This window comes from Cryptomeria japonica, chromosome 11, assembly GCF_030272615.1.
Source record: "Cryptomeria japonica chromosome 11, Sugi_1.0, whole genome shotgun sequence".
NCBI classification, from domain to species: domain Eukaryota; kingdom Viridiplantae; phylum Streptophyta; class Pinopsida; order Cupressales; family Cupressaceae; genus Cryptomeria; species Cryptomeria japonica.
In genome coordinates, this window is record NC_081415.1 from 11,794,217 (window position 1) to 11,821,350 (window position 27,134).

General features: G+C 36.4%; 1 protein-coding gene across 2 annotated transcripts in view; it reads left to right on the forward strand.

Moving 5' to 3' along the window:
• LOC131049504 (uncharacterized) overlaps positions 1-27,134 on the forward strand; it is a 123,051-nt gene that overhangs the window by 8,218 nt on the left and 87,699 nt on the right. For both annotated transcript variants that reach the window (XM_057983572.2, XM_057983573.2), the window contains one exon: positions 13,829-13,968. In XM_057983572.2, the coding sequence (XP_057839555.2) occupies positions 13,829-13,968 (140 nt within the window). The remainder of the gene's footprint in view (positions 1-13,828; positions 13,969-27,134) is intronic.

A 27,134-nucleotide genomic window follows, 5' to 3' on the forward strand; every position in this document is an offset into this window, starting at 1 on the left:
TGATCTTGCATGCCTTGTTGTCTCCAAATCTGACTAGTCCACCATCAAATTCTTGCAGAGTCAAGAATTTCCTCGTCACCAGTCATGTGATGTGAGCAACCACTGTCTATAACCCATTCATCCTTCTCTTCAATTTTAGCAGCTAGAGCCTTCTCCTCAGTATGAGTTGTATCAATGACAGGTTCCGGAGAATCATCCTTAATAGCAATAAAGATCCAATCTTTACCGGAGCTTCCATTACTGGATCCACTTACAGGCTCATCATCATCATCATCATCATCAGTAATACCAAAATCATCATCACCAACATAGTAACATGATTTATCCTTATTCCTTCTAAATCTAGGTCTGCTTTGATATTCTGGATTAGGCTTATAACTCCTCATAAATCTTTCTTGATTCCTAGCAGCACTTTCAGGGCATCTAAAAGCAAAATGACCAATCTTATTGCATGAAAAAACATTTAAAAGGAACTTTTTCTTCATACTTCCAGTCGGTCCTTTAGGGATTCTTCTAGCAATTAGGGCTTCCAACTCTTCAAGTTCTCTATCTTCTCTTTCAATGTCTTCCAAATCTTTAGCATATAACTCCTTCCAGTCTATCTTCTGCTTACCGAAAGCAGATGCTTTAAATGCTGTTTCAATTTTAGTAGCACTTTGATTTCCAAGTTCCTCAAGTTCAAAAGCAGTCAATTTCCCAAGTAATGTATCTCTGGTAACAGGGGTACTTGACATTGTCCGGAGTTCATTAATTCCAATAGCCTTCATTTTGTAAGCCGGAGGTAGAACTCTTAGAATCTTTGACACAACCTTATCCCCAATGACATTTCCACTGCAGCATTTGATTCCCATGACAATCTCATTCACTCTATCCATGAAATAACTTATCTTCTCATCTTCTTCCATCTTCAAAGTTTCATATCTCACCCAAAAACCTTCAAGTTTTGCAATCTTAACTACTTGGTCACCCTCATAAAGAGTTTCAAGTTTCAACCAGATCTGCTTTGAATTCTCCAATTCTATGACATTCAATAGCTTCTCATCAGATAGAGCACTTAACAATGCTTCTTTCGCTTTGACATCATTATGAGCTCTTTTCTGCTCATCAGGAGGTGCCGATGTTCCAGAATTAGGATCATGAGGTGTATACCCTTTTTCTATTATCTCCCAAACTTAAGCTCCAAGACATCTCAGATGAATATTCATTCGTTCCTTCCATAATTTGTAATTTGTACCATCAAATCTGGGACTCTCCTTCCGGTAGGGATTAAATGTAGAATTTGATCCCATCGGATCTCCTCAAGCAGTTAAGCTTCTGCAGAGAGGACCTTGCTTTGATACCAATTATTAGAATGTTCTGATACCGGAGGAAAACTGAGAGGGGGGGGGTGAATCAATTTTCCACAAGTTTAATAGTTAAAGCAAATTATAAACCTTTTACCGGAGCAAGATAAGAACAACACAGTGAAAGATAAAACATGAAAGCACAATACACACAACACCAATATTTTTGGCCTGGAAAACCCGGTAAAGGGAAAAACCATGGTGAGAAACCCTATCCATAGTCAGATAATACTTCTGCAGTAGTATGTGAAATAATTACAATGGGGATTGCACTTGCAATTAGGCCAACCGCTTAGAGCTTACCGCTCATCACAAAAAAAAGTCTCACTGACTTACATAAACATCGGACTACAATCCGGAGAAAATGAACTGTGAAAGTAGCATCTCCTAATGCTTGATACAGTTTCAGTTAAGCATTGATGTCTGCCCTGCAACACCAAATCCTTCACAATTTTCGCTGAATGATCTAACCTTGTTCGCACATAAACCTTTCTCTGATAATGCAGACATAACTATACCATACCAAATTACATGAATATGTCACCTATAAATACAGATCATCAACCTTGATAATAAGGTCGGCTAAACCCTAAACCCATAAACCTATAATTACAAAAATTACATCACACGATACCACTGGACCAATATTATGATTTACATTACATAGTATGGACCTAATTCAAATTCCCAAACAATTATATCCGCTGGAAATCACGTCAAGACCAATCTCCAACACGTTTCACCAACCGGTAGAAACCCTCAGTGAAATAACACAGAATAATCAACCAGGTCCAAATAGGACCACCAAATCATCACGCCAGCCAATGCGAAGCCACCAAACAATTAGGAAACGATCAAGAAGCACCTTCAGCACGCTAGGAACCAATACAGTTAGACGGAACAAAATCACTTAACCAAATCATCAAATATCGCCAACCGGTAAAGCTATCCGGTACCAAGAATATCAACCAGTAAACCAAAACATAAGCGATAAATCGTGAACCAATTGAATATGACAAGCATGTAACTATCCTGAATAACCATCCAAAACCGAATCCAAGGATCTGATCATACCGGATCAGAATCAGCCAAAACCAAGTCCAACCGGGATAGCAGCAATCATCCTGGAAAGAACCATATCCAACTGGGATACAGTGTAGACATCAATGACAACACAGTCACTATTGCCAACAGTATGTCCACCCAACATATCTTTGCCTCCAACACACCTTTGTTTCTCAAATCCCCATCTTGCTGGACTCTTGGGTTTGCAAAAAAATCAGCGATTCAACCTATTTCATGGGTGGTGAAGCTCAAAACTCCTCCTCTCCTAGGAAAGAGAAGATGGGGAGTGACAAATTCATTGCTTTTGTCTTGAACGTTATGGACAATAAGATCAAGCTCCCCAACAATAATTTGGAAGCCATAGTCAACCAAATCCTAGTCGGGTGAAGCTCCTAAACTACTAGGACCTAACTCAAGCTATGCACATAAAAAAGGATACTATCACCTAAACTCCTAGGACCTAGGTCAAGCTGTGTAGGTAAAAAAGGATACTATCTTGAGAAAGTTGATCTTGGGGATTGCTTACAACTCAAGTGGGCTAGATTAGGTGAACTGGACACCAATAGAGTGTTTATCATGCAACAAAACATATAAAGTGGAAAATTCTCATTGATTGGAGCATTAAGAGGGCAAAAAAGTCTAGGGGCTCAAAAAAGGAAGGTGAGAGAAAGTCACTTCAAAAATATCTGTCTTCCTAGTAGCTCCTTATTTGCAACTCCATTAGAGGAGAAGTGGCATTAGTGAAGGGAGATGCTGAAACCAAGACTTTGAGATTGTCATGGTACCATCAAATGCATCCAACTAAGTCAATTTAGCACATAGAACCCGAACTTCTATCAATTTTGGCATGACTCTCTATTAAAATTGAAACACTTATATAGCCAAGTGTTTGTTTTCTCAAGTTAATGGTTCCAATATATTGTATAGGATATCATTAACCAATAATAGGTTAATTACTACTAAAAACCCAAATTAAAATATTGAAATCTACCCCGATGAACTTAGTTGTAGCATCCCCACTTACATGTATAGTATGGCTCCTGATTGCTCTTATAAAAATTTATGCATTTATTAAGTCATCGAGTGACCCTATTGTGGCATATCAGCAATATCGTATCCCTTGTCCCCCATTTTTTGGCAACATTTCCACTAGGTTGCTGAAAATGTTTTGTAAAGTTCACAATGTATAACACGTGCTCCACAACTTTCTCTAAACATTTGTAGCATCATTTCTGAAGGTACTTTGAGCCTTAAGAAGGCCCCAAATGGCTAGTTTCCGTAAACCTTGAATCTAGACCCATCCACCAATAAACATGTGATAAATTAATTGCCCAACTTAGTCCTATAATGCCCTATTTATATATTCCTCCTAAAGCTCTTTCACTATATTGATGATGATGATATAATCTCTATTGTGCTTTCTTGCTTGGACGAGAAGCTAACATTGCATTCTTTGGTTATTAGTCAAGAATATGCATGATTCACTAGATAATTGTTAATATTACACTCTTATTGATTATACTCCCAAAATCTTATCTCTAATATCTGGGAGTCGCATCTTGCCATTGTATCTCTCTAGTCACTCTTTATTGTTGCCTTGGGTTTGTCCAGCAAGCCTACACTGGTTAGCATTCAGTTCAGGAGTGTAGAGTTATTTCAATTTCAATTAAAGAACAAGTTATGAACTATGTATGCTATAAATGTATATGAGGAATTATGTTGATGTCTAATAATTCTGATTTTATCTGCAGGTCTGAAAGAGAGAAATCATTTTATGTTTTTCTATGTCTCCTCCAAATGAATTCAATTGGTATATATATCATTTAGGCAACCGGTCAATTGGTGTATTGACCGGTCATGCCTTTTAGGCATGACCGATCAATGCACCCATTGATCGGTGCCTTTGTAATTATACCATTAACACAAGGCTGTTTATCGGTTCAAAACCTCGATAGCATATTGTAATATAATATAATGATTGATCAAGATAATGAATCAGTTCATGTAAACACCGATGATTCAAAATGCACGATGTATGTAATCCAACCGATGCAGTTGTTAACCACTGTTAATTCCAAATGAAGCGGTGTATGTATTAAGCCTGATAACAAATATGCCCGATGATTAAGCCCGATAACAGATGTGGATCGGTGCCAATAGTTATGCACCCGATAGCATGTATCGGCTAATAACCCGATAACTTATAGCATTAATATGCTATCAGGTTGTTAGCCCGATAGCATAATGCTAAGCAATGTTTGTAAAATCCGATAATCATATGCAATATAAGTTTAGACATGAAGCATGTAAATAAGAGAACAAGGAAGGTTAGAAATATCTTATCTTGCATAAGCTACCATGCATTAACACTCCCTCTTAGCTTTGGAAGATAGATAAGGCAACCTGCATCACATTTCCTTTTCATAACTAAGATAATGTCAATCAACAGAAATCATTTATACATGAGAAGTACCCTCAAGACATATGATACAAAATAGAAGAACATCACCTGAGTATGTGACATAAAGTATTATTTTAACATGTGATAAAAGTAAGAGAATCATCACCTGATCATGTGAGAAATCACCAAAACATGTGATTTGTAAGATTCATCAAGATATCATCTAACACGTGATATTAGTATTGCCTAACATGCAATACTTAAGGATAAGTCTATGAGAAAGGTTAGTTTCTCATCATATCCAAGTTGTGATAAGTGCAATAACATTTGTAAATGTTTATCACAACATAGTCATGGCAAATCCATGACTTACCAGAGATCCAATCATGATCGATGGTTGAGATATCACCTACATGTGATATCAGTATTGCCTAACACGCAATACAAGGATAACCATATGAGAAGTGCTTAATTTCTCATTATATCCAAATTGTGATAATGCAATAACATTTGTGCAAATGTTGTATCACAACATGGTCATGGCACATCCATGACTTACCAGTGATCCAACATGATTACTGGTTTGACTATCATAAGATCGTCACCTTATGATGTCTACATACAAGTGTTCAGTATCTGAAAGATCGTCACCTCTTAGATATGAACACAGGTGGCAAGAAGCCAAGAGATAGTCCAGACATGACAAAGAAGTTTACACATTAAACATCTTAAATATATGTAAGTATAGATTACAAAGCAGATTACCTTTCTATCATACCTAAACCCTTTCTGAAGTGATCAACCTTCACTCTGGAAAGTGGTTTGGTCAGAATATCTGCAGTTTGATCTCCTGTACACACATATTCTAACTTTATCACATTCCTGTCAACCATATCTCTTACATAGTGATATGGAATCTCAATATGTTTGGACCTGTCATGAAATACTGGATTTACAGAAAGTTTTATATAGCTTTGATTATCACACTGAATGACTATAGGTTTCATAGGTTCTCCAAATAATCCCACGAGCAATTTCCTTAGCCATACTGCTTCTCGGGCAGCCATTGAAGCTGCAATATATTCAGCCTTTGTGGAACTCTGAGCTACTGAAGATTGTTTTCTGCTGATCCAGGATATCATGGCTGACCCTAAACTGAAGCAACACCCTGAAGTGCTCTTTCTGTCAGTCACACTGCTGGCCCAATCTGAATCTATAAATCCATGTAGATCTATGTCAACCTTTTCATATTTAAGACCAAGCTTTAGGGTACCTTGTAGATATCTCATTATATGCTTTACTGCAACCAGGTGTATCTCCTTAGGTTCACACATGAACTGACTTAAGGTATTAACAGCATAGCAGATATCTGGCCTTGTATTTACTAGATACATCAGGGACCCAATCATTTGCCTGTATTGAGTGGGGTCAGTAGGTCTTGATTCTGCTGCTACTTCTTTAAGTTTATGGAAGTTGGTTTCCATAGGAGAGGTCATGGGTCTGCAGTTTAGCATTCTAAATCTTGTCAATATGTCCAAGGTGTACTTCCCTTGGTTCAGTACAATATTATCAGAATTCTGCCATACTTCCAATCCTAGGAAGTAATGAAGAAGCCCCAAGTCTTTCATATCAAATTCTGTGGATAGATCTTTCTTGCATTGATCTATTAGGTGATTATCTCCTGTAATTAATAAGTCATCAACATATAAAATTAATATTAACATATCACCTTTATTTCTTTTGAGGTAGAGATTAGGATCTGCATCATTCTTAGAGAGACCCAGCTTTGAGAGGCAGGTGTCAATTCTTTCATACCAAACTCTGGGAGCCTGTTTGAGCCCATAAAGAGCTTTCTTGAGTCTACACACATGAGACTTTGCATCATGAATTTCAAACCCTTCAGGTTGCTCTAAGTAGACTTCTTCCATGATCTCGCCATTTAGGAATGCTGTCTTAACATCCATCTGATGTACCTTCCACCCCCTTGCTGCTGCAATGGCTAGGACAGCTCTTACTGATGTGTACCTGGCAACAGGTGCAAATGTTTCTTCGTAATCTATTCCTTCCTTCTGTGAGAACCCTCTAGCTACAAATCTGGCCTTGTGTTTTTCAATACTGTCATCTGCAACATGCTTGATTTTAAACAACCATTTAGAAGACACGACAGACTTCTTGGTTGGCCTAGGAACAATCTCCCAAACATCATTCTTCATAATGGACTGATATTCTTCAGTCATGGCATCTATCCATACTTGATGTTTGAGTGCATCTGAAACATTGTTAGGTTCAGCTTTAGAGAGATCATTCATAAGTGCAACATAGTTGATGAATTTATTAGGCCTCTTGCTTTCCCTGAAGGTTCCTGAAGGAGCAGTGAACTTCTGAGCTTCTGCTATAGTTTTGGTGGCCCATAGTGGTCTTTTCTTGTGATTATCTATAGGTGGGTTTTGTGTTTCACTTATAGTTTCCTCAAGATACTCCCTCTGAAGCTCAGGAGTAGGTTCTTCTTCTAGGTTAGAAGTAGGATTATGAATTTCAGGTTCTATTGTATTTTGAGCCCTTTTGAAGGCTAAATCTTCTTCGAAGATTACATCCCTACTGAGTTCAATATTTCTCTGTCCTTGTACATAGATTCTGTAGGCTTTAGAAGTTTCACTGTATCCTACAAGTATTCCCCTTTTTCCAGAGGGTTCTAGTTTTAGTCTTTTCTCTTTAGGTACATGAATATAGACCGGACACCCAAATATTCTAAGATGGCTGATATCTGGTTTTGTTTTGGTAAAGACTTCCTCAGGAGTTTTATCTTCAAGGTGTGAATGAGGACATCTATTTTGTATGTACACAGCAGTGTTGGTTGCTTCTGCCCAAAGGTTCAAGTTTAGATTTTGATCTAGTATCATGGCTTTGGCAGCTTCTACTATGGTCCTATTTTTCCTTTCAGCTACTCCATTTTGTTGTGGATTATAAGGTATTGATAACTCCCTCTTAATCCCAGAATTTTTACAAAAGTCTTTAAATAGTTCTGATGTGTATTCCCCCCCATTGTCAGTTCTTAAGGTTTTAATTTTGTTTTCAGAGAGATTTTCTGTTAATGTTTTAAACTCTTTGAACCTACTTAGGATCTCTTCTGATTCTTTACATTTCAGAAAGTAGATCCACGTCTTCCTAGAGTAGTCATCAACAAAAATTACATAGTACAAAAATCCCCCTAGCGAGGGTACGGACATAGGTCCACATACATCAGAATGAATTAACTCCAAAACTTTGCTAGTTTTCCTAGTACTATTCTGAAATGCATTTTTGGTATTTTTACCTAAGGCACACCCTTTGCAAGCCTCTGAATGATATTGCTTCAACTTAGGTAGACCTGTGACAAGGTTTCCCATGGTTGACAAAGCTCTATAATTCAGATGACCTAATCTCCTGTGCCATACTTCATTTGCATTAGTTGCTTCATGGATCAATGCTAGATTGGGCTCTATACATAGCTCATACAAATAGCCTTGTCTTCGACCAATGACCTTAGCGTCTTTGATGGAGGATCTCTTTGGCCAAGCCAACACCTTGTTTTCCATGAAGGTCACTCTGTATCCTTGATCTTCTAGTGCTGATATGCAGATTAGATTTCTTTTGATGCCTGGAACATATAGTACTTCTTCAAGTCGTAGTGACATGCCTGACTTCAGTTTGATGGTGTAGGTTCCAATTCCTCTGACTGGATGTGAAGAATCGTCTCCGATGGTTACTTCCTCATCATCTTTCTCTATCATGGAGTCTAGTATTTCTCTAATGCCGGTGATGTGTCTGGATGAACCACTGTCGATCACCCATGAGTTAGATTTGTTTGAAGTATGGCTTGTAAGTGCTGAGTAGAGGACATAGTTCTCGGAGTCATTTTCTTTTCTAGATTTCTTCACTTTTGCAAATGTGGCTTGCTTCCCTTTCTCCGGACAGTTTGCAACATAGTGTCCGAATTTGTCACACCTATAACATTGAACATGTGATAGGTCTTTCTTAGAAGTGTTCTTGCCTTGTTTGGCTTTTCTTTTCTTGAATTGCTTCTTTTTGTATCTTTTATTGATGTTTGTATTTAGGACTTGCAAGTCTTCATCTATATTCTTCTGTTTTATTCCTACTTTGTTCAATCGGGATTCTTCTTGTAGACAGTCATCTCTTAGTCTTTCAAACTTAGGATATTTGGACCTTGCACTGATGCCTTGGACGAATGTGCTCCATCCACTAGGCAACCCATCTAAAGCAATGAGTGTTAGTTCTTTGCCTTGGATCTCGTAGTCCAAAGTTGCAAGTTCATCTTTTAGAACTGATATCCGCATGAAGTAGGCGTTGATTGTCTCCCCTTTGTTCATGGTGATATGATTTATTTCTCGTTTTAGTGCTAGAGTACGACTTGCATTTGATATCTCAAATGTCTTTTCAAGTGCCTTGAACATTTTATAAGCCGTCTCCTGCTTTTTAATGATGGGCATTATATTATTTCTTACCCCATCCACTATTATTTTAATAGCCTTATCATTTCCCTCCATCCATGTGGATTTCTCGGTTTCATCTTCTGGTTGTGCACTTTCAGTTTGGACATATGAATCAACTTTGTTTTCACTTAAAATCATTTTGATTCTAAACTTCCAAGCTGAAAAATCTTCGCTACCTCCGAGTCTATCTTCGAATCTGATAGCGTTGGCCATTATGGAAATGTGATGTAGTTTGTAACTTAGTCCTTGAATTTTATCAAAATTGAATAGCCTTAGGTTCGATAACCTGGCTCTGATACCATGTAGAGTTATTTCAATTTCAATTAAAGAACAAGTTATGAACTATGTATGCTATAAATGTATATGAGGAATTATGTTGATGTCTAATAATTCTGATTTTATCTGCAGGTCTGAAAGAGAGAGATCATTTTATGTTTTTCTATGTCTCCTCCAAATGAATTCAATTGGTATATATATCATTTAGGCAACCGGTCAATTGGTGTATTGACCGGTCAGGCATGACTGATCAATGCACCCATTGATCGGTGCCTTTGTAATTATACCATTAACACAAGGCTGTTTATCGGTTCAAAACCTCGATAGCATATTGTAATATAATATAATGATTGATCAAGATAATGAATCGGTTCATGTAAACACCGATGATTCAAAATGCACGATGTATGTAATCCAACCGGTGCAGTTGTTAACCACTGTTAATTCCAAATGAAGCGGTGTATGTATTAAGCCCGATAACAAATATGCCCAATGATTAAGCCCGATAACAGATGTGGATCGGTGCCAATAGTTATGCACCCGATAGAAAGTATGTATCGGCTAATAACCCGATAACTTATAGCATTAATATGCTATCAGGTTGTTAGCCCGATAGCATAATGCTAAGCAATGTTTGTAAAATCCGATAATCATATGCAATATAAGTTTAGACATGAAGCATGTAAATAACAGAACAAGGAAGGTTAGAAATATCTTATCTTGCATAAGCTACCATGCATTAACAAGGAGTTTATAGTGATCCATCCATAGAATTATGAACAGATTTAACACCTTTCAACTCATCCTCATATTGCCTATTAGACTCCATGATTTGAGTTAGTGGTGTTGATTGGGACTTATTGAGGGTTTTTCACATCATGGTGGACTTGGTCATTGATTTTGTCTCATGCTACTTTGAATCTAGGATTTGTTATAAATTCTTATATCCATCATGTGATCGATCATTTGGAGATTTAAAAGTTTGTGCATGTCTAACCCAACTCTTTTACTTCTAGGATTAAGGCTTGAAAAAGGTAATATCAGCAAGGTTTTCTTTCTAGACCTGATTAATATTTATTGCTCACTATTGTATATTGCATTTTACTCTCATTAATGCAAATAGAATTGGCAGCATATGCTTGATTGGTGGGACCCTACATCTATCCAAAACCTAGAACCATGATCTATAGTCTAGTTGATGTTATTTAGGTTGCCCTAGGTTGGTTCTGTTATCTCAAGGGCCTACCAAGCACATAGAAGTTTGTTACTGGTGACAATCTTGGGTTACTTTTTATTTTTTATTTTATCCCATCTTAGCATTATGTTTATAGCCATATTTTCGCCACTACAAGAACTTCATTCTTACCAGTCCAGCACAGTTTTTTTTTTTGGTAGAATAGTGTATCGGTTAGATGTTGGAATAGCGATTTAAAGGTCAAGAGCTAAATTGTCTTGTTCATACAGTTACTTTCTAAATCCTTTGTCACCTTTTTTTTCACAACCAACAGCCTAATCTGGTGATGGTATTTTCATATGAAAGTTTTCAACAACTTTTGTATTGTCTATTCCAGTTTTTGGACAACTCAGAATATTCCAATGAACTCTATTGCCATTTTCTTAAATTGTTTAGTCAATAGACTTATATGTAGTCAAATAAAGACAAGAAACTTAAGGATTCAATTGCTAAATTTGAGTTCAAGTTTCAACAAATTAGTTGAAGGATAATGATAAGAAGCAATCAAAATGTCCTGGTTCTTCATCCAAATTATTAATGTGTTTCGTGTGGAAAGGAGTTGAAGCTGTGTAACCCATGGATGCTTCCCCAGCCAAAACAGTGATGTCCCTAGTAAAAACAGGGATGTCCGTAGTAGGAAATGATTCGGGGATGTAGGGATGGGTCAGAATGTCCTCCTGCTGTCCCCAATTTTTCTGTTATTTTTTTCTAATCTGAAATGTCCCAGGGATGTCTGCAAAATTCTCAGAAATGCTAGGTGACAGCTTGTCATTCTTGGGATGGATAGTGGATGTTGGGACGTTCCTCAATTGTCTTGGGGATGGCTAGCCATTCCCTACAGCCCAACAACTTTTTATTTCATGTTTAAACAAAAAAAGAATGGAAACTCTTTTTGGCTAAGATTTGTAAACCTTTTGTAAGTATATGGAGGACCAAACATGGTTTTTTTGAGTTAGGGAAATGTTGGCACCAAGATGCTACTCATGTTTTGTGCAAACGGTTATTTAACATGCAGAGATTTTTTTGCAAGCAATATAAAATGCACATGTAATCAAATGAATAATAACAATTCTAAATGTGTGCAAATTTACAATAATTTGCATTGAGGTTAAGTGAGTGAGTTAGTGATTGCTGACGTTAAGGACCTATAAAACCCTGATGTATTGTTAAGAAGAAAAATGTTTGAATAACAATTTTTACAAAGTTTGAATTTTTGAGTCTACAATCAGTTTATAAATGAATGAGAAGTACAATTTTGATATTGCATAATGCTTTCATGAAAGTTTAGATCTGTATTTTAGCACGTAAATGATATGTCTGCATGAATGAAATTATGAATAGATAGATAGTAGTTAAGGTATGAAATATAATATCACTTTTCTTTAAAGAATGATTCTTAAACCTATATGCTTTGGGTGAGACTTGGAGTATGATTGCTAGGCTATGAGGTTTACTACAATGAGGGTTAATTGATGAATATGTCAAAGCATCTAAATAGTTAACAAATTTTCTCACTATAAATTGATTATGCAAGCATAAGAGAAAAGTGGTTATTTATTCTTCTTATAAATATAAATTGGTTATTTAATTGCCTTATCAATGCTAGCATCTGAATATTTGAAATTTTCTATATTTTAAAAATTTTCCCTATTTTTTTAATAGCCATCCCTTGTCATCCCCCAAAAATGGCATCCCTCCTATCCTTGTACCCGAAACATGTCCCCCCATCCCCTGCCGTTCCTGTCCTGGAAACTTGGGGTAACATAGATTTCAAGTATTGTGATTTGTATCTTGAATGGTTCTGATAGACTTTCTTTTACAATGTATAAATTTTTATGGGCCAACTATCATGCAATCTTTGGTTTCTTATCTTTATCTTATTTCCTTGGATTGCACATTCATACAATTCACTTATACAAAAGACAACAATGCATAAAATTTATATTTCTTTCCTGCATGTACCATCACATTGTATTGTTTGTAATTAATATTTACCCTAACTAGTTTTATGGTCATTAGTTTAATGGATGAAAGATGATATGCTACTTAACTATATTCATTAGCTTTTTGGGGAAACAATGCACCCAGTGTTGATTAAGTAATTAAATTTGATTGATTTATATCGATTCATTTACCAATCATGTTATCTTTTACAATTAAGGATTTTAACTTATCCTTGGGGATATTTTGAAAAGTCCTACAATTGTTTGATACTATTTGTATGATGGCTCTAGAATATTTTGCCAAACATCTTTATTGAGATTTATCTCTTTATATTCAGAACTGCTATATAAATTTTTAAGCAAGTTAATGGCCATTTTGACTAATAGGATTTTCATTTAAACATGATTCCTATTCTGAATCATTGTGCCTGTTGCAAATGATTTAAAATGGTGTAATGATACATATTTGAATTCAAGAGACTGTCTTTGAATTTTTGTTTATCTTATTCTAAGAATGATATTTTTTAGTATTTAATAATTTATGATTATGCATATGACATAATGGCACCAGATTTTATATAAGTTAATGTTCAAATTTCAAAATGGTTAACAAGAATAGGATGCAAGAGACGACCAGTTTGGATTATTGTTTATCTTATCTGGAGAACAGTTTTTTGAAATATTTATGATCTATGCATATGGCACTAGATTATATGCAACTTCATGTCTGAAATGATGAGGATTAACATGAATAGGAATAAATTAGATTTATCTTTGGAGATAGCCAAAAGAGCAATAGAACTATCTTGCACACATACCATATGAATGGAAGGCATTTAAGTATCTTTTATCCTAAGGAATATGCATTATAAAAAATACAAAATAGAAGAGTTCTCTATTATTTTTGTGCTTGTCTGTTTTATGATACCAAGCATATTTCATTATCATACTCAAAGGTAGTATTACTTTTTAACCATACCATAATAGTTAATCATAGAATGCAATTTGAATTCTCTCTTCATTTGTTGATTCAGAGTTATAATTGTTTTCTTTGCTGGATATAACCTTTCTTGCAGGCCACGATTGGTTGTATGCTCAACTTTCCAGGAACTCTCAATTAGGCCTCACTTGGTCTCACATTGTAATAGGCCATTTTTGAAACTTCAAGTAAAATCTCAAGCAACTAATGATAGCTTGCAAAATAGCATCTCCACAGGCAAGAAGTAATTCTGTACTAAAACAAATTTTCTGAAATCCTTTTCTTATGGTAAGATATGCATTTTATATTAATCCTGAGAACTATTGATTTACATCAGCTAAGATCTTGGATTACAAGGAAATTCTCTATCTCCATAAGCAAGGAAAAAAACCATCTGAATGCACACCCCAATGGGTAAAGTATTCACATCCTTCCAAATCCATTCATTCTCAATTTGCACAATCAAACTAATTCTTGTCTGAAAAGTTGAAATTTCCTCAAACTGAGCAGGATACATCTTGCTGAGAAATAGCTCCGCATGCTATCCTTCAAATCATAGTAGACCAAATTATATGACATAGAGTTATACAAGTGTCCCTAACTTTTCAAGAATCCCATAAAAGTGGTCCATGCCAAGAACAAGGGGCATCGGAAAACAAACTCAAATTCAGCTTGTAGCCAATTACCAAAATCTTTTAGCCGTTGAACACTTATACAAGATAAGGTCACTTGTCTCCTCTCTTCCACAATGCAAAAAGCTTGTGTAGTACCTACCATACTCAACCATGCCTTGATAGCTAAACTTTGATACATTAGAAGCATAGTTGCTAGGAAACTTCCATTATAGGAACGTGGACTGCATACTCATCCCGTACATTAATATTTTATATTACTATTGCCTTATTCCTTTACTTGTCTCTCAGCATTTTAATTTGCATATTTTGGTGTATTACAAAATGAAATAGATGCTTGGTAGAACAAATCTTCAAATTCAAAGGGGAAGTTCCCTTGAAACCTAAAACTAGTCTAAAAGGCTAAAATCCTAATCTAAACAATATGTACTCGTTATTTTACAGTTTGTATAGATGTAATTTTTTGTGCATAGTGAACAAAACAAAAGGTGTGTCTTTTTTAATTTTCACTTAGGTAAAGCCTAACATGCACCTCTACTCAAGATGACGGGTTTTATGATTTTTGACTAAAAGTTAACCCTACAACAATTACCATGCTAACACTGTTCAGCTAAAGGCAAAAATTGAGCAGTGCAAGTATAGATAAAGCTATGATTGGTTGAAATTAACAAAAGATGTAATAAATCAAAAGAAGGAAATGTCAAACAAAGCTACAAGATCCTTTCCACTATGACTTGCAATACAAAGTCTGTCATGTCCCCTAACAAATGATTGAATATTGTATTAAAAATATTAATTATGTTATATAAATCCTCCCATTCGTTTATATAAATAATTAATATTCACTTGCTTTATGATTAAAAGACATTATCTTATATCTCTTGATTAGCACCGTAAATAGTGTCTAACTATTACGGGATTTCTAACTACTTGATGCAATAAAAGGATGGATGGGAACCGAGATGAGGACAGGGGAAATTATATACTAAGTAATGTTTCAAATAAAGATGGATAATCTATGAGATATCCAGTATACAATTGGTTTCCTTTCGCCAGCCTGCTGGCCTATTGGAACAAAGACTCAAGGAGCAGAGTGCAGTAAGAAGAGTTGGTGATATTATTCATACACGCAGATAGCAGATAGGCATCTAGGAGTTTGGTAAAGAGGCATGCTGTTCCCACCCTTTTCCGAATACTTCCGAAGCCATTCCTCGTATGTGAGAGAGCCCTGACATTGGGCGAAGTTGCTAATACAACTTTGGTTCACTCTATGGAAGAGAGAGATCGGGTTACGGGCATACTTCCGCCTTAACCGCGCAGTCACCGGGGGACTATTGGAGTTGCAAAGGGCGTAAGCGGTGGTATACCACGGTAGCACCAGACGTGGGTGATTTAGCAGGAGAATTGTCAATGAATAAACCCGATATCGGGTTAATACTTGTGCTCTCGAGAATCCCAAAGAACGTAGTGTTGTGCGCAGTATATGCCATGGAGAGGCATATTTCCAACAAATGGTGTGAGACGAACTGAGAAGTGGCTCCGGTACATTGCAAAGTCCACATTCCGCGAAGCAAGATACAGACTGCATTTCCGATAACAGCCAACCACATGATCTGCGAAGACAACCATTGACAGGTGCATTGCGATTTCACTTGAGTGCTGTTTTAAAATTATCATGATTATTACGGTGTTGAATGCTATTTAGAAATTATTGTGTTCACAAACATGAGAAGTAATTGGAGTCTGTACATAACATATTCTCAAACCAGCAAGGTTCAAACTGCTAATTAAAACTACACAAACGGGGGATAAATATATATTTAATTGTAGATAGATTTAATCAGGAATTTTACAGTTATACAAATTGGGGATATATATTTAATTACAGATAGATTTAATCAGGAATTTTACAGTGGTATCAGAGCTTTGAATCCTGCCAGCTTGTAGGGTATTTTCAGAAAAAACTTAATGCACCAAGGAAATTACAATTTCTGAAGTACTAGGGCCCGTCAAAACAGATTTACAAACTCTTCTTTAACACAAAGTAGTATGTCTATTCCGTTTGAAATTGAGGATAGCCACACAGAAACTGACGAAGAAATTATCTTTGAAACCAACATGGGAGACCTAGATAACAATAGGGATCTATTGGCTGCACTAATCAGAAGTCAGCAAGATATGCAGAATAACGTTAACAAAATGACCAATTTGATGACCCAGTTTATGGCCAATAATATAAATCAGCACCAAAATAATGGAAGGCAGAATAATCAACATCAAAATAATGGGGGAAACAATGGGGGTAGAGATGAACAGCCAGTTAATAATCAGCCAGAAAGAATAGGAACAGCTAGACCATTTATGCCTACATTTACCGCTAGAAACCAGCCACCCGAAAATGAACCTACAATAAGTGAAATACAGGAAGAAATACATCAGGACTGGTTAGGTTGCGGTGAAGAATTTAGATCATCAATGACATTTAGAGAATATTTAGATGTCAGAATGAAACATAGGCCTAGAGGACAGCGAGGAAATGACAGTGAATTACAAAGAAAAATTGGAAAAATGTCCATTCCTTATTTTGATGGTTCAGGTAAGACAACTGCTCGGGCTCGGGTGCAAAAATTAGATACATACTTCCAATTAAATCCTATGTTGGAAGAAGAGGCAATTAAATATGCTGCATTACATCTTGATGGTGTAGCACATGAATGGTGGCATCATGGACAAATAACTTTGGGTCATAATTTGATAGGCACGTATGTTGAGTTCACTGAGAAACTTATTGATAGGTTTGATTCTAAAGATCCTGAATTACATCTTAAGGATTTGACACAGCTTAAGCAAACTGGAACCGTTGAACAATATATTTCTGAATTTGAAAAATTGGTTGTTTTAGTTACTGAAATTTCAGAAAGACACAAGATTGTGATATGTATAGATGGATTGTCTGATTCCCTCAAAGGGTGGGTTAAATCCTTAAACCCCCTTACTCTACAAACAACTGTCAAAAGAGCAAGAGAATTAGAACCATCTTCAAAAGGAAAACTTTTTAACAAAGGACCTCCGCCTAAACCGGAAAGAGACAAACAACCTTTCAACAAAGATAATTTCCCTAAAAAAAGGCTAGATAAAGAGGAAAGAGAAGAGCTTAGAAGGAAAAAACTATGTTTCAGTTGTAGGGGAGCATGGCAGCCTGGACACAGATGTTTAGGGAAGGGAAAAATTCATTATATTGAGGTTATGTCTGACAGTGAGGATGAAGAGAATGTCGATCCTAACATAAAATGAACACCTCAGAATACTGAGTCAGAAACAGGTACCAAACAAGGAGAAGGAGTAATTGCGTCCATGACAGGAACTCCACATTATAATATTTTCAGAGTTAGAGGAGTTTTGAATGGACAGCGTGTAATTGTTATGCTGGATAGTGGTTCTACTCATAATTTTATAGATGCAACACTTGTGGAAAAACGTGGTTTGCAGACTGTAAAATATGAGGGATTTGATGTTAGAGTAGCGGGTGGAACTAATTTGTCTAGCACTCATAAAGTTCCTAAATTGAATATTACTCTTGGCAATTACACTATTACTGATGATTTCTATGTGATTGATCTGGCTGACACTAATGTTGTCTTGGGCATACAGTGGATGGAAACATTAGATGAATATACACAGAGCTTTAAAAGAATGGAATTCTCTTTTAAAATTGATGATAAGAAGGTAGTCCTTCGTGGTATGTCTAACAGTGGCCCCAGGATCATCGGTGCGAAAAGAATGGAAGCTATTTTTAGACATGGAGATGTGGCATGGTCAGCACAGTGTTTAATCTCCAACAAAGTATCAGGTTTTGAATCTAAATCTTATCAAGTTGATTTGTTAACAATATTAGATTCACATCATTTGGTTTTTAATGATATTCCTCCAGGAGTCCCACCTGATAGAGGTTTTGAACATACTATTGAATTAGAAGAAGGTGCTAAACCAGTAATTACTACTCCTTATAGACATCCTAAAACATTCAGGGATGAAATAGAAAAAGCAATTAAGGAGTTATTGGATATGGGACATATCAGACCTAGTTTTAGTCCTTTTGCTTCATCTGTAGTGTTGGTCAAAAAGAAGGACGGAACTCTTTGAATGTGTATTGATTATAAAGCTCTTAGCAAGAAAAAAATCAAAAACAGGCATCCAATTCCTTGAATTGATGAATTGTTAGATGAATTGCATGGTGCTAATTATTTTTCTAAAATTGATTTGAGATCAGGGTATCATTAGATTAAATTAAGAGAACAAGACATTCATAAAACTGCTTTCCACTGTCATTATGGTCGTTTTGAATTCTTGGTTATGCTGTTTGGTCTAACAAACGCTCCGGCAACTTTTCAATCCTGTATGAATCATAATTTTAACAAACAGTTAAGGAAATTTTTGCTCGTATTCTTTGATGATATATTGATTTATAGCAAAACTTGGGAAGAGCATTTGAAACATATTGATATAATCCTTGGTATTATGAAATCACAATCACTGTATGCAAAGGCGTCTAAATGTGAATTCAGAATGACTGAAATTTTGTATTTAGGGCATATGATCAGTGCAACAGGGGTACAGGTTCATCAAGAAAAGACAAGAGCCATTTTGAATTGGCCACCACCACGGAACCTTACAGAATTAAGGGGATTCTTTGGTTTATGCAGTTATTACAGGAGGTTTGTCAAAGGTTTTTCACAGATTGGGGCACCCTTGACAGATCTTACCAAAAAGGGGCATTCAGATGGATTGAGGAAGCTCAACAGGTATTTGAGAAACTTAAAGAGGTAACGAGTTCTTGTCCGGTACTTGCTCTTCCAGATTTTAATCAGCCTTTTGTGTTGGAATGTGATGCTTCTGGTGATGGAATAGGGGTAGTTTTAATGCAAAACAAATATCCTATAGTTTATGAAAGCAGGAAACTTAATAAACTTGAGAAATTATATTCTATTTATGATAAAGAAATGTTGGCAATCATGCATGCATTGACAAAATTTAGATAGTATTTGGTTGGTAGCAGATTTGTGGTGAAAACTGACCATAATAGTCTGAGATATTTCTTGGGACAAAAAGATTTAAATGACAGGCAACAGAAGTGGATCAGCAAAATTCAAGCCTATGATTTTGAGATTGAATATGTAAAAGGTAAAAATAATGTTGTTGCTGATGCTTTATCTAGAAGGCCTAAAATCAATGCGTTATCTATCGTAACAGCTGATTGGAAATCTTTATTGCTGGTCGAGTATTCAAAGGATTCTTTTGCATGTGATTTGCTAGATGGTAATTTACAGGATGATAAATATAAAGTTGTTAATGATGTTATTTATTACAAGGGCAGGATTTATTTAACTCCAGGATCAAAGTTAAAAGGAAAAATTCTCCAATCTATGCATTATATACCTCTAGCAGGGCATCCCGGATACTTCAAAACATATCGTCAGATAAGAGAAAGATTCACTTGGAAAGGCTTAAAAAACGATGTCCTACGCTATGTCAAGGAATGCACCACCTGCCAATAGAATAAAGCCGAACAAACACATACTGCCGGTTTATTACAGCCACTACCTATACCAAATCAGAAATGAGAAAGTATATCCATGGATTTCATCACAGGTTTACTGAAATCCCAAGGTAAAGATTGTATATTTGTTGTGGTTGATAGATTAACTAAATTTGCACACTTCTTTTCTATCACTACAAAATTTACGACAGTTTAGATTGCAAAATTATTCTTCAGAGAGGTTTTCCGATTACATGGTTTACCAAAGACTATAATCAGTGATAGAGATAGCAGATTTTTGAGCATATTTTGGGGGGAACTTTTTAGAATGATAGGTACAGAGTTGAATCATAACACCAGTTATCATCCGCAATGTAATATCCCAATGATTTTTTTTTGTTTTTTTTTTCAGGCCAATAGCAATTCATCCACAACAATTAACCCGTTAAGGTTAGAGTAATAAGCAAAACAACTGAAAGGGAACCCTTCCACCTTTTGTTCACCGAGAGCCCAGACTGGGAGGGTGAGAGCATACGGTGTTCCGGGGATTGTCAGCATCAATAAACAAACTGAAAATTACAATTGCATGGGCGGCAAGCCATCCCCTTCTGCTTATCCAACAGGATAGAAACTAAACTTCTTGGCGGTGAACCGACGAAGGGAAAGATTACAAGAAACAGAAGTTCAATCACTCTACCGCGTATTTCAGTGGGAGGACATTACATTAACAATCACTCTACCGCATGTTTCAGTGGGAGGACCAAAAACATTGAACTTATCACTCGACCACTTACTCAGCGGGAGGACTGAAAATTACAAATTATTGCATATCAGGCGGCAAGCCAGCCTCTTCCACTTATTCAGCGGGATGAGAATTACAAAGAGAGAACTGGTTAGTAGTACTACTACCTAACCTTACAATAATAGAAATGATAGAAGGAGAGTAATGCAGATTTCTATAGTAAGATATAAATTTCTGTTACAACCAAATCTGCAGCCTGGGAAAACAGACCAGCAGCCCAGATAAATGCCAAAATATTCATATCTCCCTCATTTTACATCCGATTTAGCTCAAACCAGTCCCAAACCCACCGTACAACATATGCAATGCTAACCAATCAAAACAACACCCCAAAAAGACCCTTATTTATTTTGCACGCATCCCAATGCAAGGCAGAAAACCCACGCCTAGACTAGGAATTTCGATTTTGCATAATTAATTCAAAACTCAAACAAACGTGCCAAAAACTTACAAACTTATTCGCCAGTGCTGGGAAGGAAGATAGGATGGATACCCATAACTGTCAGACGCTCCAGCAGAGAGATGTGAGCAAAAATATGCTTCAGCCACAGGCAAAACCAGCAAGTACAGAATCGTTGCAACACCAAGATGTCAATGGCAAAGCTCTGAAAACAGTTGAGGAATACAAGGCACAACTAGGTACTATATTTCAAGTACGAAATCGGGTAGCACTAGGGAGACGCACTCCGAAGCCTCAAGTTCTGTCGCCAATCCGGCAGCATAACATTACAGATTTTCAAGATGATCCAAATGGAAACCCAAGCCTCATATTTATAACTTCATTCATCAAATTCAAATGACATCCCTCCAAATTCCATGCTTGCATTTGAATTTCATTTCCACTTACATGTGGACCCAAGTGTAGTGCCCATTCTCCTAAGTCAAAACTCATGCCCAAGAAGGGGGAGGACCCACGTTGGACACTTAGGCACAAAATGGCGATGTAAAGTGAAATAATATCCCTTTTAAAAAATATTTCACATCCCATAAAACAATTGAATTTCGCTCAAACTTAGGATTAAACAGGCATTAATCCCAAATTTAATAAACCAGTAGCCAATAAATAGATTAATTAAATATTAACCTTAGGAAAGGAAATAATATTTAATTATGTTGCAAATGTCTCCTGCACTGATTATTATCACCTCCAAGATGAAACTGAGCCCAGATGACCACAGACTGTTGCAGAATTCAAACCCCTGTCTACTGCCAAAAATAGAAATGTGCCACCCAACCACTTACTAAAAATAGTAAGTCAAGAATTAATGCTCAAAAAAATATGATCATCGCGTCCAGAGGCAAAGCAAGGAGTGCTCAGTCGGACAATGGCACCAGAACGGTCATCCCCTGACTTACTAAAAATAGTAAGTCCTCGTTTCATCGATGCTAGACCCTGATTACTCATTCCACCTAGCCTACAGGTCTCAAGAATAGGCTAATGGACCACTGAAAGAACATCAGTGAGAAGGGGACATTACACGCAAACCGATGGACAAACGGAAATAGTAAACAAATGGATTGAAGGTTCTCTTCGTAATTATGTGGCCGGTCATCAGAAGGCTTGGGTTCGTTGGTTATATTTGGGTGAATATTGTTATAATACTACCTTTCATATGTTAATTGGTATGTCTCCTTTCAAAGCATTATATGGCTATGATGTACTTTCTTTTCTTGACCTTGCTTTTGAACAGAGCAATGTACCTAGAACTCGTGATTGGCTTCAAGAAAGTCAAGACATTTTGTCAGCTCTTAAGGAGAATTTGCAATGTGCTCAGAATCAACAGAAAATCTATGCAGATAAAAAGCGAGTTGAACGCCATTTTGAAGTAGGTGATTTGGTATTTCTCAGGTTGCAACCTTATTGGCAATCTTCTCTCAAACGTAGTGGATCTGAAAAACTAAGGCCTCGGTTTTATGGTCCCTATCAGATAGTACGGAAGGTTCGTACAGTCGCGTATGAACTTGATTTGCCGGTAGATAGCAAAATACAGAATGTATTCCATGTATCTTGTCTCAAGAAAGCTCTGGGATAGTAGGTGTCAGTGTCTGAGGTTTTACCTCCTTTTAATGATGAAGGGAAGCTCAAAATGATTCCAGAAGTAATTTTGGAAACATGGGACAGGCAACTACGAAATAGAACTATCTGGGAATATCTGATCAAATGGAAAAATCTGCCCCATGATGATGCCACTTGGGACAATGAATGAGTTTTGGAGTTGCTTGAGGGCAAGCAACAAGAGGCAGGGGAGACTGTCATGTCCCCTAACAAATGATTCAATATTGTATTAAAAATATTAATTATGTTATATAAATCCTCCCATTCATTTATATAAATAATTAATATTCACTTGCTTTATGATTAAAAGACATTATCTTATATCTCTTGATTAGCACCGTAAATAGTGTCTAACTATTACGGGATTTCCAACTACTTGATGCAATAAAAGGATGGATGGGAGCCGAGATGAGGACATGGGAAATTATATACTAAGTAATGTTTCAAATAAAGATGGATAATCTATGAGATATCCAGTATACAATTGGTTTCCTTTTGCCAGCGTATTGGCCTATTGGAACGAAGACTCAAGGACCAGAGTGCAGTAAGAAGAGTTGGTGATATTATTCATACACGCAGATAGCAGATAGGCGTCCAGGAGTTCGGTAAAGAGGCACGCTGTTCCCACCCTTTTCCGAATACTTCCGAAGCCATTCCTCGTATGCGAGAGAGCCCTGACATCGGGCGAAGTTGCTAATACAACTCTGGTTCACCCTGTGGAAGAGAGAGATCGGGTTACGGGCATACTTCCGCCTTAACCGCGCAGTCACTGGGAGACTAATGGAGTTGCAAAGGGCGTAAGCGGTGGTATACCACGGTAGCACCAGACTTGGGTGATTTAGCAGGAGAATTGTCAATGAATAAGCCCAATATCGGGTTAATACTTGTGCTCCCAAGAATCCCAAAGAACGTAGTGCTGTGCGCAGTATACGCCATGGAGAGGTGTATTTCCAACAAATGGTGTGAGACGAACTGAGAAGTGGCTCCGGTACATTGCAAAGTCCACATTCCGCGAAGCAAGATACAGACTGCATTTCCGATAATAGCCAACCACATGATCTGTGAAGACAGCCATTGACAGGTGCACTGCGATTTCACTTGAGTGCTGTTTTAAAATTATCATGATTATTACGGTGTTGAATGCTATTTAGAAATTATTGTGTTCACAAACATGAAAAGTAATTGGAGTCAGTACATAAGATATTCTCAAACCAGCAAGGTTCAAAACGCTAATTAAAACTACACAAACTGGGGATAAAAATATATATATATAATTGCAGATAAATTTAATCAGGAATTTTACAGTTATACAAACTGGGGATATATATTTAATTACAGACAGATTTAATCAGGAATTTTACAAAGTCTTGCTGTTAATGGTAAAATACTTAAGTTCACTCCATCTACACATACATAGATGCAATGAGCTAAACATCGTAATTGTATTCAAATTTACAATGACCAACTTAATATTTACTACAATACAAAGCTTTCAATGACTATTTAGCAATCTTTAGCTCATAAAAGTTAATAACTAGTAAGAAAAAAAGACATTTTAACAACCATTTGAGCAGAGAAATAAGCATACCAAATTCCTATTTCTTAAAATATAATAAAGTTTACAAAGTTTTGCATAAGAAATAATAAAAAAGGTCGACTAGAACTTCAACCCTATGAATAGTTTTCTTGTGCACACTTCAAGCGCCCAATTATAGGTGCTGCATATAGAATTTTGTTGGTGCATTGTTTTATTTCTTATGTTTAGTTATTTATTTTTTTGCATATCATGTGCCTAGGATAAACTTACTTGGGCAGGTTGAATTTTCTTGGTTAAATTAAATGACATATTCTAACCTTGATTTGAGGCCATTAAGTGCTATCACTGCTTCATCGATCCTTGATTGATGGTGTTGAGTCGCACCTTTGTCATAGTTGATTGAGTTAACTCATCTCTTGAGTGGGAGTGATTGAGAGATAACTCATGAACTATTGAACATGTGTCATTCTGACTTATGCATTCAAGAGGCCTAAATATTGTACTTATCCATTTATTTGATGGTTGAGTGTGTTGATTGCAATCTTTTTTGCATCCTTTGTATTGGAACAACATTTTATATTGCATGTTGCAATCTATATTGTCTTTGTGTTTTTGCTGGTGTGATTGGCTTCTCTCACCTAGATCTCGCACTTGTTAGCTTGCATTCTTGGCACTAATTGGTGTTTGAAGCCTATTCTTCAAGGAGTCCACTAGGTGGGAAATGGACCTCACTGTTGCGTTCCAGAGATGTTAATTTGCTAGGATTGATTTTAAACTCCTTGGGGTTCTAAATTGATCTCTAATGGAGCTTGGCTGTAAATTTTTGCTGGCGTGCCATTCAAAAAAATTTGTATAGTGCTTGTCCAAGCATATTCATATCGAGGTGTGTGTTCCTTCGTAAAAAGTTGGGCTATTTTTTAAATTTTTTTTGCTGCAGATATAGTCTGCAGGTCATGGATTTGTTAAATCTTGTAGAACCTTGTACTGAATTCATTAAAAGAAGCATTCATCGGGGTACTTGAAAGTAGAACTTTTGACTTTGGACGTGCCTTTTTTGAGGAATGGGGTCCCCAATCTTCCCCACCACAACTTAGAGCTGGATGGGGTCTCATCCTTGTTGGCCTCTATAACCATTTGCCCCCTTAAAGGCACCGACAATGCTAATTCAAGCACCTGAAATTCTTCAAACCACAATGCATCCTCCCACTAACATCTCCATGTCTACAAGGCTATTTTTAACATAAAAAATTGTGGTTTGATCATTCATAGGCCAATTTTATGAAAACCACAAGTAGTTTTTCTATATACATGAATATTCCAAGAATATACTGCCTTGACAGTTGTCCATCCATCAAAGGGTGGTTTTCCATCATACTGTGCAATATTCTGATTGATTGACATCATCAGATCTCATCCTTGACTCAACACTCCTTGTCCCATGGTCTTTTGGTTTTGACACCTCAACTTTGAAGGCTTTGTTCTTTGACCATCTGAGCTCTATTTTTAGAGATTTTTTTCTGAAATGGGCTATTTTTTCATTGGTTATGCAGTGGTAGTAGTTGTTTCTAATTTTGATGCTCTATATGCTCAAATTATGCAATTTTGCAAAGATTTAGTTGCTTAATCCTTCTTTTTGCAATTTCAAACATCCATAAGTTCCTCTTCTGGACTCTTTTTTTGCAAGTTTTTTTCTGAAAGTGTAGGATTTTATGTGTACTACACAGTGGTTGTCATTTGTTTGAACTAGTTTTGTGCTAGGATTGTCCTTTTAGCTTTGTCACTTTTTGGGATTCGTAAACACCTGTGCAATAATAAATAGTCTTGTAACTGCACTCATTTATAAAGTGCCATACTATACTTGTTCATGGACGTCATTTATTTTGCAATTTTTAGTGCCTGTTTGCTCACCTATTTGATAAAATTCATACTTGAATTAATAATAGAAATAACAATGTATACTAGATAGAGGAGTTAAAGTATATCTTTATTTGCACACAAAGTTATTATAGAAATAGACCGAACATGTTTAACTAAGGATCATACTACTTTCTTTAATGACTCTAAGGCTATTTAAAGGACATAACAGTTGCCACAAGGATGCAGCTGTCTATCAACCGACTCCTATAACTACCCAAAAGTTGTGCTCCATGGCTTTTCGTGGACGGGGATGAGGGGACAATAGGGGTTGCATTTTTGGGATGGTAGTTTGAGGGCCATTTTTTGGGGACAGTAGGGAGATGACGATATATAGAGAGAAAGAGAGATGGATATGTCAACAGCTGATAACAACAATATCACTATGTGAATAAATCATGACAGCAGTAGTATAATAACAGTATAACGATAGTCTAATAGCAGTATAAACAACAACAAAATTAATCATGAGATTCATGACATTAGTATTAAAGGATTTGGTTGTTCAAATTTTAAAATTTAAGTTAAACTTTTAAAGTAACTCAAAGTCTCAAACTTAAAAATACAGCAATCTATGAGAGTATGCCTCATTCAGAATATCAATATCTAACAAACTATTTGAGTCACTGTCACTCTCTGCCTGAAGTGGAACATCCAATGGAATCTCAACCCTTCCGAGTTGCACCTCCTCCTCATCAATCTACCTAATATCTTCAAGATCCGCATCCCAATGTGTTGTTGGAGTTTTTCAGTACTCAATAGTTTGTTGATCCTGAACGCTCAAGACACTATGAATTGCAACTAGTTTTCCTGTTGGTTTTGAAGTAAGCCTATTCCCTTTAATCAAGTGGGTGAAGCCATAAGTGGACCAATTCCTCTTTGTGGCAGAGTAACTAGCAATTTGTGAGAGTAAACAAATAGCAAGT